This window comes from Oncorhynchus gorbuscha, linkage group LG19 (assembly GCF_021184085.1).
Source record: "Oncorhynchus gorbuscha isolate QuinsamMale2020 ecotype Even-year linkage group LG19, OgorEven_v1.0, whole genome shotgun sequence".
In the NCBI taxonomy this organism is placed as follows: Eukaryota; Metazoa; Chordata; class Actinopteri; order Salmoniformes; family Salmonidae; genus Oncorhynchus; species Oncorhynchus gorbuscha.
This window is the reverse complement of record NC_060191.1, coordinates 34,818,896-34,830,924: the sequence shown is the minus strand read 5'-3', so window position 1 is coordinate 34,830,924 and position 12,029 is coordinate 34,818,896. Positions and strand designations below refer to the sequence as shown.

The window sequence follows — 12,029 nt, the reverse complement described above, 5'->3', positions numbered from 1 at the left end:
TATTCAGTAACATAGTCATGAATTGATCATGGAGATTGTAATGTCTGTGAACTGACACCATGAAAATGGTGTCAATGAAAATCAGTGGGTGAGTTTGTGAAAGTAATAATGGAAAATAAAATAATTAGCCAGTCCACCCTGACCTTATCTCTAACTGTGTGTGTGTGTGTGTGTGTGTGTGTGTGTGTGTGTGTGTGTGTGTGTGTGTGTGTGTGTGTGTGTGTGTGTGTGTGTGTGTGTGTGTGTGTGTGTGTGTGTGTGTGTGTGTGTGTGTGTGTGTGTGTGTGTGTGTGTGATGGTAGTGGGGGTGGTCTGACTTGGTGACATCACGATCAGGGAGGATCCAAATGACCAGGAAAGTCAATTAGAGTTAAACTGAGTTTACCAGCTGGACTCTCGGTATAGCATAAGAGAGAGGGAGAGGGAGAGGGAGAGAGAGGAAAAAGGGGAGGAGAGACAAAGAGAATGAGAGACAGAGAAAGAGAGGAAGGGAGACACATTTAGGAAGCTGAGGACAAGAGGGCATTTTTGTTGTTGTTGCCGGTTACAGAACTCTCCAGACATATATTTTTCTTGTGCAGGTCCATACAGTAGCTATATTGCACGTCTATCTATCTCTCTGTGTCTGAGCAGAGGTGGAAGTGTCGGCGACAGAGAGAGGGAGTTGCCTGTTTGAAGAGGTCAGGCAGGCAGGGGGAAGCCGGTGGATATGTTTTAAGAGGCCGCTTATCTGAAACTGACAACAGGATGAGAGGGTGAGTGAGAGGGGAGAGCCCAGCAGTACAGGGGGAGAACCATGGAGAGTACAGCATCCTCATCCACAGCCCACTCACAGAGGACACACAGACACAGGCTAACCTGAGAGAGACAAACGGAGAGAGAAAGAGAGGTAAAAGAGTTTACTTTGTCCATTCTGTCCAACGGAGAGGGAGCGAGAGACGATGGTTCGTAACACTGGAGCTCTAGGATAAACCATGGACTCTGCACACCTCCTACCACGCCTGGACGTGAGTATTGCACACACACACACACACACATATCCTCTCAACACACACAAACACACACATATACATGTATGCCAAGCCAACTCTGCCTGGCCACGGGAACTTCACTGCTCAAACCATTAGCCACTCTAGGGAGAACAAACACATGCTCACTTACACGCAGATGCTGGCATACTGTGTTGCTCGCAATCAAACGCTTATAAGCGAGGGTCCAAGAATAATGTGAATACTGTGTTTTCAGAGGACCTAATGTAACTTTCTTCTCTGTAGGAGTGTAAAGGCATTGAACTATTCCTCAGTGTCGATGGTAAAACACCGCTTTCCCGTGAACCGGTGCTGCTTTTTGTCTTTTCCGCCTCTGTCTGTGTCGACAGGACGTGTGAAGATGTTTTTGACGTGTCTAATTTGTCGCGCATGTCACTGTTTCCACTAATCCACTCTGCCTCCGCAGAGCCTCTTGTCAACTAAACCGCCGGCTCCCGGCGTCTGTGGCTTAACTCCCTGACGCTCAGATCGTCCGAAACATAGCTCTGAGTGAAACGTCATGGACCACAGCGAGAAATGGCGTGAACACTGAGGCATACAGTTGTGAATGTTCCTAGTTGAAGTAGATGAAGATCTACAAGAGCTGAAAAGCTTCCAGTGACTTGTAGTTCTGGTTGAAGTAGATGGAGGTTAAAGGTGACCTGTTGATCTCCTGCACTGTATGTGCTAGTTAGACTCTTTTTTTTAAATAATGGACCTGGGAATGAAGGTCCTGGCAGTGGTGACTACTATACTGTACATAGGGGTATCTGGCTAAATGTCCTTCCTAGTGTACAGGGTATTTGACGCTCCAGATCAAATGTCATTTGTCACACGCTTCGGAAGACAACCGGTGTAGACCAACAGTGAAATGCTTACTTGCGGGACCTTTTTTTTAACAATGCAGAGTTAAAGATAAACATAAAAAATAAAAAATAAAGAATAGAAATAGTGAGATGAGGAATAAAACACACTGAATAACGAATACAAATTACATGGATATATGCAGTGGGTTGCCAGTACTGATTTGATGTGTAGGGGTACGAGGTATTTGAGGTAGATATGTACATATAGGTAGGGGAAAAGTGACTAGGCAACAGGATAGATAGACAGTAGTAGCAGGGTAGATGGCGAGTGTGAAAGTGTGTGGCGTCAGTATGCAGGTGTGCACGTCTTATATGTGTGTGGGCGTCTGTAGCGTGCATGTCAATTCAAATCAAATTTTATTGGTCCCATACACATATTTAGCAGATGTTATTGCTGGTGTAGCAAAATGCTTATACGTGTGTTGGGGTGTATGTATGTGTGTGAGTAGAGTCCAGTGTGTGAACATAGTCAGTGCACGAGAGTTAGTGCCAAAAAGGGTCAATGCTGGTAGGTCCGGGTGACCATTTCTTTAGCCATTTAAGGAGTCTTGTTTAGTAGTCTTATGGCTTGGGGATAGAAGCTGTTCAGGGTCCTGTTGGTTCCAGACTGGTACTGCTTGCCATGAGGTAGCAGAGAGAACAGTCTATGGCTTGGGTGGCTGGAGTCTTTGACAAGTTTTGGGGCCTTCCTCTGACACTGCCTGGTATAGAGGTCCTGGATGGCAGGAAGCTCGGCCCAAGTGATGTACTGGGCCGTACACACCACACTCTGTAGGGCCTTGCAGTCAGGTACCTTGCAGTTGTAGTTTCTAGCGATGTTGTGAGAGTGTTGGTTGATTCCCCAGTAGCTGGAAAGTGTCCTCTCAACCCTGGCAGCAGACACTGGTTTCTCCTCTCTCTCTCGCTCTCTCTCTCTGTGTGTGTGTGTGTGTGTGTCCAAGCATTTGACATTTTTTGTGATTGTTTGTGTGTGATGCATGTGCAGCGCTGTGCATGAAAACATTCTAATCCATTGGCTTTTGTCCGTCATATACATTCATATACACACAACACACATATTTGTACCTCTTGGCTTGTATTTCCATGTACGTGTTTGCACTCTGCCTGCGTGGTGCATACACGTGGAGCTGTAATTACCATAAAGGTTTGTTGAGGAAGGCAAGCGGCGGGCTGAAGTCTGGACTGCCCGTGTCATTAACCTCTTAATCGCCCCAGCTGGGATAAAGTATAATACACTCTAATAAAACCACACAGCAGGCAACTAGGAATATTATTCTAATGATTTCAAAAGTCATGCTTCGAAAAATGTCACTCTTACCTCTTCATTTCAGCCTGATACATTAAATCATAAAGCAGTGAACGCGGTCGTCATTCGAGAGATCGGTCGCGTGTTCGCGGTGGAGAGAGAAGTGCGAGGATCATTCCGGATGCATTAGGTGTCCGTTTCAGGTGATTTTGAGAATGGTCCACAGAGATGCGGGGGGGGGGGGGGGAACTTTCTTGGGATGTGTGTTTGTGAGCTTTGTACAAAAGCTGAAGAACATACGCACACCCAGGTACTTTCCGAAAGGTGCTGGAGTTGTACACTGCTGCTCATGCTCCCAGGTGATATTTATTCATAATGTTTTGACCCTCAGGTCTTCATCAAGCATCCGTATCCCAGGTGGGGGTGGAAGGTCCTATATATAGTGGCAGTACTTAGTGACATCGCTTCAATATTCAATTAGGGTGGGGGGGAAACACAATCATTTGGACATTTTGAAACTATAAAACGTTTAAGTCAAAATCCCGGTTAAGTCCAGGAGAAGACAGTGTGTTGAGCCTGTGGATCCAGGCCATGAGCAGCAGTGTGTTCGTGAGCTTGTACATGTTTGTGTGTGTGCGAGTATAAGATTTCCAAGACATGCAGTAGTTATGACATGGGCAGAGAGTGTATGTGTGTGTTAGAGAGCGAGGGAGGGAGAGCAGGAATCTGGGGAAAAGAAAAACGGGAAGAACAACAGGAAGGGAAAGTGGCGGGACCAGGCGTAACACGAAGACAGCGGCCGCGGATAAATCAGCCGGCTGCGGTGACACTGGGCCCTCTCGCCCGACAACACTCAGCAGCATCCTTCCGCAAAAACACCATTCATTTCGAGGGCTTAGGAAAAAGACCAACACAAGAGACAGAGGGGTAGATAAATAAAGATAGGGAGAGAAAGAAAAATAGAGATTGGGAAAGAGAGAAACATGCAGATAAAGAAGAATGGGGAGACAGGGAACACAGAGGGGGGGGGGGCAGGGGAGGAGATATGGAAAAGGACAAGTAGTGATAGAGAGAGAGGAGGGATATATCTCTGTCTTCCCTTCTCTCTCTATTTTCTACATCTGTCTTTCCTCTGCCCCCCATAGAAGTAGAAGATATCCAGAGAATAGACTTGAAAGAAATGGAGGGGAACTAAGAGAGAATGAGGAAACAGAAACAGAAAGGGAGGAGGAGATAAGGAGATAAAGAGGGACTAAGAAAAGGAGAGACTAAAAGAGAGAGAGAGAGAGAGAGAGAGAGAGAGAGAGAGAGAGAGAGAGAGAGAGAGAGAGAGAGAGAGAGAGAGAGAGAGAGAGAGAGAGAGAGAGAGAGAGAGAGAGAGAGAGAGAGAGAGAGATACTTATGTTGGTCTGTTTTGATCTGTGAGTTCAGAGGAACAGCCTGATTACCGCCCATCTCTCGTCTGCGTGCGCCTGGGGTCACGCTACCGTCTGCACTGGGTCAGACATCATCGAATACGTCTGAGAGCACCACCTCACCCCTCACCTCCCCCGGAAGACTCGATTAGTCCCATTTCAGAGGAGGGAGAGAGCGGGGGATGAAGGGAAAGCAATCGCATGGATGTTACCATCCAGGATGAATGGAGAGAGGGGCGGGTCGACGGAGGGGATGGCAGATAGAGGCCAAATTAAGTTGAGGAACTTTTCTCCCAGTTTAGATTAGCTGGAGAGACACAGGGAGATGGGTGGACGTACTCTTGATGGATGAACGGCAGGGTGTCCTCTGACTCCCCCCCTCCCACTTCTGGAACAAACCTTTGAACCTTCATTAAGGGGGTGGGGGGTATCCTTAATCTAGTTGTCAAGCCATAGGACGCCATGGGAAAGGGTGTACAGTTGTGCCTCTCTAATCATCCTCTAATTCCCCCTGTAGTGTTGCCTCAGGTGGAGAAGCATGGGGTGGAGAGACATTACTTGGGGTGGGGCCGACTGAGTTAATGGGTAGTGAACAGAGTTCCACGCTCACAGCTTATTTTCCCAGGGTATTGCTGTGTCTGTTCTCTCTCTCAAACACACACACACACATACACACACACACACACACCCTGTGACCTCCTTGTAAACCTTACTCTGACACTATGGCATGATTATCTGTGATTATGGTGTAGTTATGTGTTCGTTGTGCCATAAATGCCTCAGTTATCCTGCCATGTTGGACTTAATCAATTCTCAGCTCAGTTCAGTGATGCGATAGGCAGGGAGTGATAAGATTAAGAGAGAGCTTCGCTCTAGTCTGTAGGGAGAAACAGGACGTTGAGTTCTATTTCGTTTGCATTCAATGAGACGTATCTTTTCTTCTTAGAATAATGACGACATCTCTCATTTCTTTAGTTGTAGGATGATGGTAAAGCAGACAGTTTGGGATAAGAGATGTCATGGCCCAGCCCAGGTCTCAGTCTCTACACGAGCCTACTAGCTTTGAATGCATTGAACCAAATCTATGGTCAGCTTACCCTCTTGCTAACAGCAAACTGACCTTCTAGTTAAGTGTCCTGGGCCAACTTCATCCTACTTTGAACAATAGACAGGTCAGACACCCCTACCCTGACCCCTGACCTCCTGACTCCAGAGGGCACAAGGCCATTAAGGCCTATAGTTTCTAATTAGTGGCTCAATCATTAACAGCTGTACTACAGAGACACGGGGTGGTAACCTGGCTGGCTGGGGCATTAATGCTATGACCTCCAGCACTGGGCCTTTTCCCGCGCAGCAGACAGGCCAGTTAGCAACTATGGTCTCAAGTATTTGGTTGAAGCTACTGTATAGGTCCATTCAGCAAATACGCTCTGGAGAGTAAATTGGAGCAATAGAGATATAAAGTACAGTAGCTACACTAGTTATTATTCTCCATTAAAGTCAACTAACTTTAGCTAATTTATGGTCTTAGCAGTACTACTATTAAAGTTCTCCTAAATCACACACACACACACACACACACACACACACACACACACACACACACACACACACACACACACACACACACACACACACACACACACACACACTGAATATAGTCTCTGCTTAATCACTTGTATCCCCTTGTGCTTGAGTTTCCTAGGAGATGGGGCCTTGGCAACACATAGCAATACATTAACATTAAGGAAAGCAAAGTGCTGCTGTTTTTACAGCCATGTGTATCCAGCAAACAACTTCACATGGACTCCAGCAGTACATTTCTTGATGTCGCACCAGCATTACGTCCTAAAAGTCTGACGAGCAGTGTGTGAATTGCATGGGGGGGGCATTCTCCTAATGGATTGAAATGCACGTTGTACTGCTACAGTGGTATATATGAAAATATTTCAAAAGCTTATTCCAAATTAAACAAACACCCGCACCTCTCTCTCATGGTTTAAGGCCAGTGACAGTTGATTCAGGTTCTTTCAATTGCATTCAGCTCTCTCCTCGGCCTAAATACCTCTCTCTCTGCCTTACTCTCTGCCTTGAGCTTTCGCTAGAAGACTTGCAGCGTTGTATCGACTGGGCCCAGCCCACTAGCGACCTTGCAACATTATCAACTGGGTCTAGTCCGCTAGCTGAACTTACATAATTGTTTCAACCAGGCCCGCACGGTTTCCTGTGCCAATGCACTCGGGACAGACAGCTGTATTTGCGTCCCGTAATTCAGCCCCTTTTTCAGATGTCCCGACTTTACTTTTGACAAAAATATGTACATTTGTCAGCAAGACTCATCTATTAGACCTCACGTTAAGACCCAGCTGCCGACAGTTCAGAGTAACAAAAGTTTTTTTTACAAAAACAGGGGGCAGGCAAACGACAGGTCAAGGGGCAGGCAGAGGTCAGTAATCCAGGGCAGAGTCAGAAAGGTACAGAATGGCAGGCAGGGTCAGGGCAAGCAGAGGTCAGTAATCCAGGGCAGAGTCCGAAAGGTACAGAATGGCAGGCAGAGGTCAGTAATCCAGGGCAGTGTCACAAGGTACAGAATGGCAGGGTCATGGCAGGGTCAGGGCAGGGAAAATGGTCAAAACTGGGACTCGAGAGAAAAACAGGTGTATGTGAAAACCGCTGGTAAGCCTGATGAGACTAGACGAACTGGCAACAGACAAACAGAAAACACAGGTATAAATGCACAGTGGCTAATGGGCGACACCTGGAGGGGGGTGGAGACAAGCACAAGACAGGTGCAACAGATCAGGGTGTGACAGCATCTATTCATTCCGGCCACAAGAGTTTAGTACTAATGACAATCACCCAATGTCATAAAACTTTTGATGTTTTGTAACAGATGTCTCTTTCCATTCATTAGAATGCTAGAATTATTTTGGGGTGGATGAACATGCGCAGGTAGCCTACGTTTTTGTAAGTGATTTGATTGACAATCGGATGAAAACATCATGACTGGTTGTGTTCAAGCCACATTAAAGGGAATACGTGTTTATTGTCTGAATGTCACGGTATGATTCATACTCTGCTGTCGAGGAATTAGTATGATGGGGACTGGGAGAGGAGAAAACAAGCTGATGATATAGTGGTAGTAGTTTCTCTCATAAGATTTAAGTTGTGAGTAGTGGTATTTTAATCCCCCTTACTCCAATTAACTGAAATACATTAAACATATGGTATATGAATCTAAATAAACACTTGTGACTTTAAAGGGCACCACTGGAAGTGTCAAAAAGTGACAGACTTAAGCGTTCCGATTCCTCTTCTCCCTGAAATAAACCCTAACTTAACTCCTCTCCTCACATTCTCTTCCCCCTCATCTAGATCCACCATGTTCGCTGCTAAACTCTTGGTCCTGATGGTCCTGCTGCTACCTCAAGCCTCGCCTGGGCGCCAGGGCTTTGCCACCGAGCCCGATGGCAGTGAGCCGTCGTTGCCACCGCCATCACCCACCCCCCTGGAGCCCAGCCTGGCCCAGACAATCCAGAACCTATTGCTGAGCCGCCTGGGCCTGCAGTCCCACCCCAACCCCCGGCCAGGTGCGCCCATCCCCCAGTACATACTGGACCTCTATCGCTTCCACGCCCAGCAGTACCACCTAGTCCAGGATCCACACTTCAGCTACCCCAGCCAGCATGTCCAGGAGGCCAACACTGTACGCAGCTTCCACCACACAGGTAACAATACACATAGGCCGATATCCCCAAAAGCACCTCCGAGTAAGAGTGCTGATCTAGGATTAGTTTTGCCTTTTAGATTATCATGAATAAAATCATATGGACAGATCCTAGATCAGCACTCCTAATCTGAGACAGTTTATGGATAGTTTGCAAAGCTGTTCTCCCTTGTCCTACCACCATTTGGTATCAGTTCCACAGTATGTTTTTAATAGACACTGTTCTACACATTCCATTTGTAGTTTCAGTCAGGGTTAGATGGCATTGATGACGACAGGGCTGTGATACCCAGTCTCTTTCTGTTATGACTCCACCTTAGCAGTCAGTAGGCTCCAAATCCAGACCATCTATTTTCCATTTGATAACATGAATGTTTCCATAACACTCACAAGCTAACCAGCAACAAGTGGAGGTCCTATTCTGATGCTAGTGTGTGCAAAGAAAAGCTTATCTAACTGTTTATGGCACTGAATGTGTCTGACCTTTTAAAGTTAAGGGTTGACAGGTCAATTTACATTGTATTTGACATTGTGAGATTACAATGTTTGATTTAGAGAATCCTACAAGAGAGAACTCCAAGGAACTGTGGAGGACATCAATTTTGTTTTACAAATTGAACCTTCTTCTTCTTAACCTCTCTCTCTTTGTTGCTCTCTCTCTCCCTCCCTCCCTCCTCTATCTCAGAGTCTACCAGCCCCTCACTCCCGCTTGAAAAGAGGCTGACCACCGTGAGTAACAACAAGGTCCCCATCTCCTTCAATGTGTCCTCCATCCCCCAGGATGAGCGTGTGGTTTCTGCCGAGTTGCGTTTCTTCCGGGGTGGTGGGGCTAGCCTAGGCCCCGGGGCCCACAAGGTCAGCCTGTTCCTCGATGGAGGCACTGGGGACTCTGAGCCCACTCTGCTGGAGTCACGGCTCCTCACAGGGGCCCCCAGAACCAGGCCAGCTGACTCCTGGGAGGCCTTCAGCCTCAGCACTGAACTCTTCGTAGGGGCCCATGCTTGGACCGGCAGCCTGGCCTTCCTCCTGGAGGTGACCCCTCTCGGTAACACCACCCTCTTCACCCCCCCTGACCATGATGCTCTACCACTCTCCACTGGGGAGGAAGGGCGCAGAGAGGGACACTTGAGGGTGCGCAGGTCTCTGGGACAGGATGAGCACAGCTGGGCACGGGAGAGACCCCTGCTGGTTACTTACAGCCATGACGGGCACGGGGAGCCACTAGCCGCCCATGGTCGGAGAACCTCTGACACTGCCCAGAGGATGAGGGGGAGGAAGCGGGCCAGAGAAAGGGGCAGGAGCAACAGCAGGGACCGGGACCGGGAAAGAGACAGAGACAGGGACTGGAGTGCCAGCCCTGGCTGGGGTGGTAGCTGGGACGAGGGTGGAAGGGTGAAGCGCAATGGTGGCCGCGCGGCGAAACTGAAGCGTCTGTCCCGCGCCCGCTGCCGCCGCCACCCGCTCTACGTGGATTTCAAAGACGTGGGCTGGAACAAGTGGATCGTGGCGCCTAGTGGCTACGACGCCTTCTTCTGCCTAGGGGAGTGCCGCTTCCCGCTCACCCACCACATGAACTCATCCAGCCACGCCATGGTGCAGACGCTGGTGAACTCGGTGAACGGAGCCGTGCCGCGGGCCTGCTGCGTGCCCACTGCCCTCAGCCCCATCGCCATGCTCTACCTGGACCCGCAGGACCGCGTGGTGCTCAAAAACTACCAGGACATGGTGGTGGAGGGTTGTGGATGCCGGTAATGGGGAACAAAAGAGAGGGAGGAGAGCGAGGGAAGGAGAGACTGATGAGGTAGGGAAAGAGAGCAAGGACAGAACCCAGCCCAGCAGGACCATGTGAGACAAGAGTACCTGGACCTTCTGGTGGTGGGATGAAAATTCTAGTAGCGGGGGGGGGGCAGGAGAGATGGATAAGGGAGGAAGGGAAGAGACAGGAATGTAGAACCCAATCCAGCAGGACCAAGTGGTTTCTAAGAAGTATAGGTGTTGGAGGACCACAGCTGTCAGTAGTGGATATAAAGAGAGGATAGGGAGAGAGAGGGAGGAAAAACCAGAAACAGAGGAGCCCCCTCAGAACACAGTGCAGTGCTTCAGAACTACCACATAGTGAGAGAGAGAGAAACACGAAGCAGTTTCCCACATCCCAGTAGGGGTAGAGAATGCTGCTGACAGAAGAAGAGAGGAGCGACAGCCAGGAGTAAAGGAGAGAATCCTCCCATTAGCCCCACCTCTTCTCTGTCTATAGAACTCCTGAGCTTGTTCAATGCTCACTCGCCAGCCCTCTACGTGTCTGTAATGTGTCTGTATCTGTGTCTTTCCGTGCTCAGTGTGTCGCTAACATCCTCATTGCAACATCAATCTGCGAAGGAGATGCACTCGACCAGTGGAGTCGGAGACCAAGGGGACTGGCAAGAGATGAAGATATCAGTGCCAGATTATACTATCTAATACGGTGGACATATTATGAAGAGTGACGTATAGTGCAGAGAAAGCTGTCACTTGGCCCATATGAGGAGGATGGAAACGTATAACCTTTGCATCAGTGACACCATCCTTAAACTAACTCATCTAACATATCTGGGCCAATGAACAGCTACCGATCTCTCATCAAGAGAGACATTGACGGACACTCCTCATAGATAGATGTGGACTTCTCAGACAGACACATAGAAATGCAAATTGTCCGCGCCAAGCATCCCGTCATGAAATATTTAAAACCGCAACAATAATACGGAGGAATTATTATGCTATTGTTTGAATGTACTACCATCATTATTATTTAAAAGCTACATTTTTATTTTGTACATTTCCTTAGCAGAGATTAAGAAAAAATCTGAAAACTGTTGTCGTCAAAGTAATTCCATTACATCTAACTTAAAAGTCACATTTAGGTATTTAAATAGCAACCACATATTGTGTATTTAACCTTGAAAATATTTCAGATATCTGCTCTCTACAAAGCCACATTCACAGTACCGTAATACATCTAAAGCTGGAGCCTGCAGTCCTTATAGTAGCTTTGGTACAGCAAGTTATGGTGGCTTTTGGTGTCCTACACATAATGGAGCAGTCAAAAGCTCGAGAAATTCCACATATCAAGGCTCTGTGTATTGCAATCCACTGAATCGCGTAACAACAACACAATGTCATCCTCACCACAGGTGTCTTTTCTAGCAGAGTGCATGTTTAAAAAATGTTTTAAAGAACAGCTAATGTTAAAGCAGTTGATTTCCAGTGCCTTTCGGGGGTTTTGCAGGTGTTTTTGAGTATTTTGAGTATCTTTCCAGTCATTTGCTTTTCCCTCTATTTAAATGGAAGCATTTAAACAACAGTCTGTAAAATGTTTGACATTGTCTGAAGATGTGGTGATACCTGTAATAAAACAGAGACAAAGCAACATCTCTGTCACATGATTGCGTTTTTAAAATCAACCACGTTTCCTTGTTGCTGTTCCATTGCTAGTGTTCTGAGGACATGTTGCTCTGAGCCTATGCACAAGGACAAGGGGAGAGCAGAGTGGGACTGTCAAATCCTCCCATTGGTCAGACTCTTCCAATCAAAAATTGCCTCGTAGATTGGCAATCGAGCTAACATTATCAATGATCAGAAAGGAGGAAGGAAGCCAGTGCTCCCTTGGGCAACCCAGAACAAACCAGATTTGGCTATAGGCCTCGAGTACCTATATAGTCCCACTAACACACACAGGCCTGGGATAGAAGGTCATGAGGAGAATGCTAT

General features: G+C 47.4%; 1 protein-coding gene across 1 annotated transcript; it reads left to right on the top strand.

Moving 5' to 3' along the window:
* The first annotated feature begins 416 nt into the window (after nt 1-416).
* Nucleotides 417-11,690, top strand: LOC124006312 (bone morphogenetic protein 2-like). Its single transcript, XM_046316258.1, has 3 exons — nt 417-1,007; nt 7,931-8,283; nt 8,968-11,690. The coding sequence occupies exons 2-3, from the start codon at nt 7,938-7,940 to the stop codon at nt 10,032-10,034; spliced, it is 1,413 nt and encodes a 470-aa protein (XP_046172214.1). The 5' UTR covers nt 417-1,007; nt 7,931-7,937; the 3' UTR covers nt 10,035-11,690.
* The last annotated feature ends 339 nt before the right edge of the window (nt 11,691-12,029 follow it).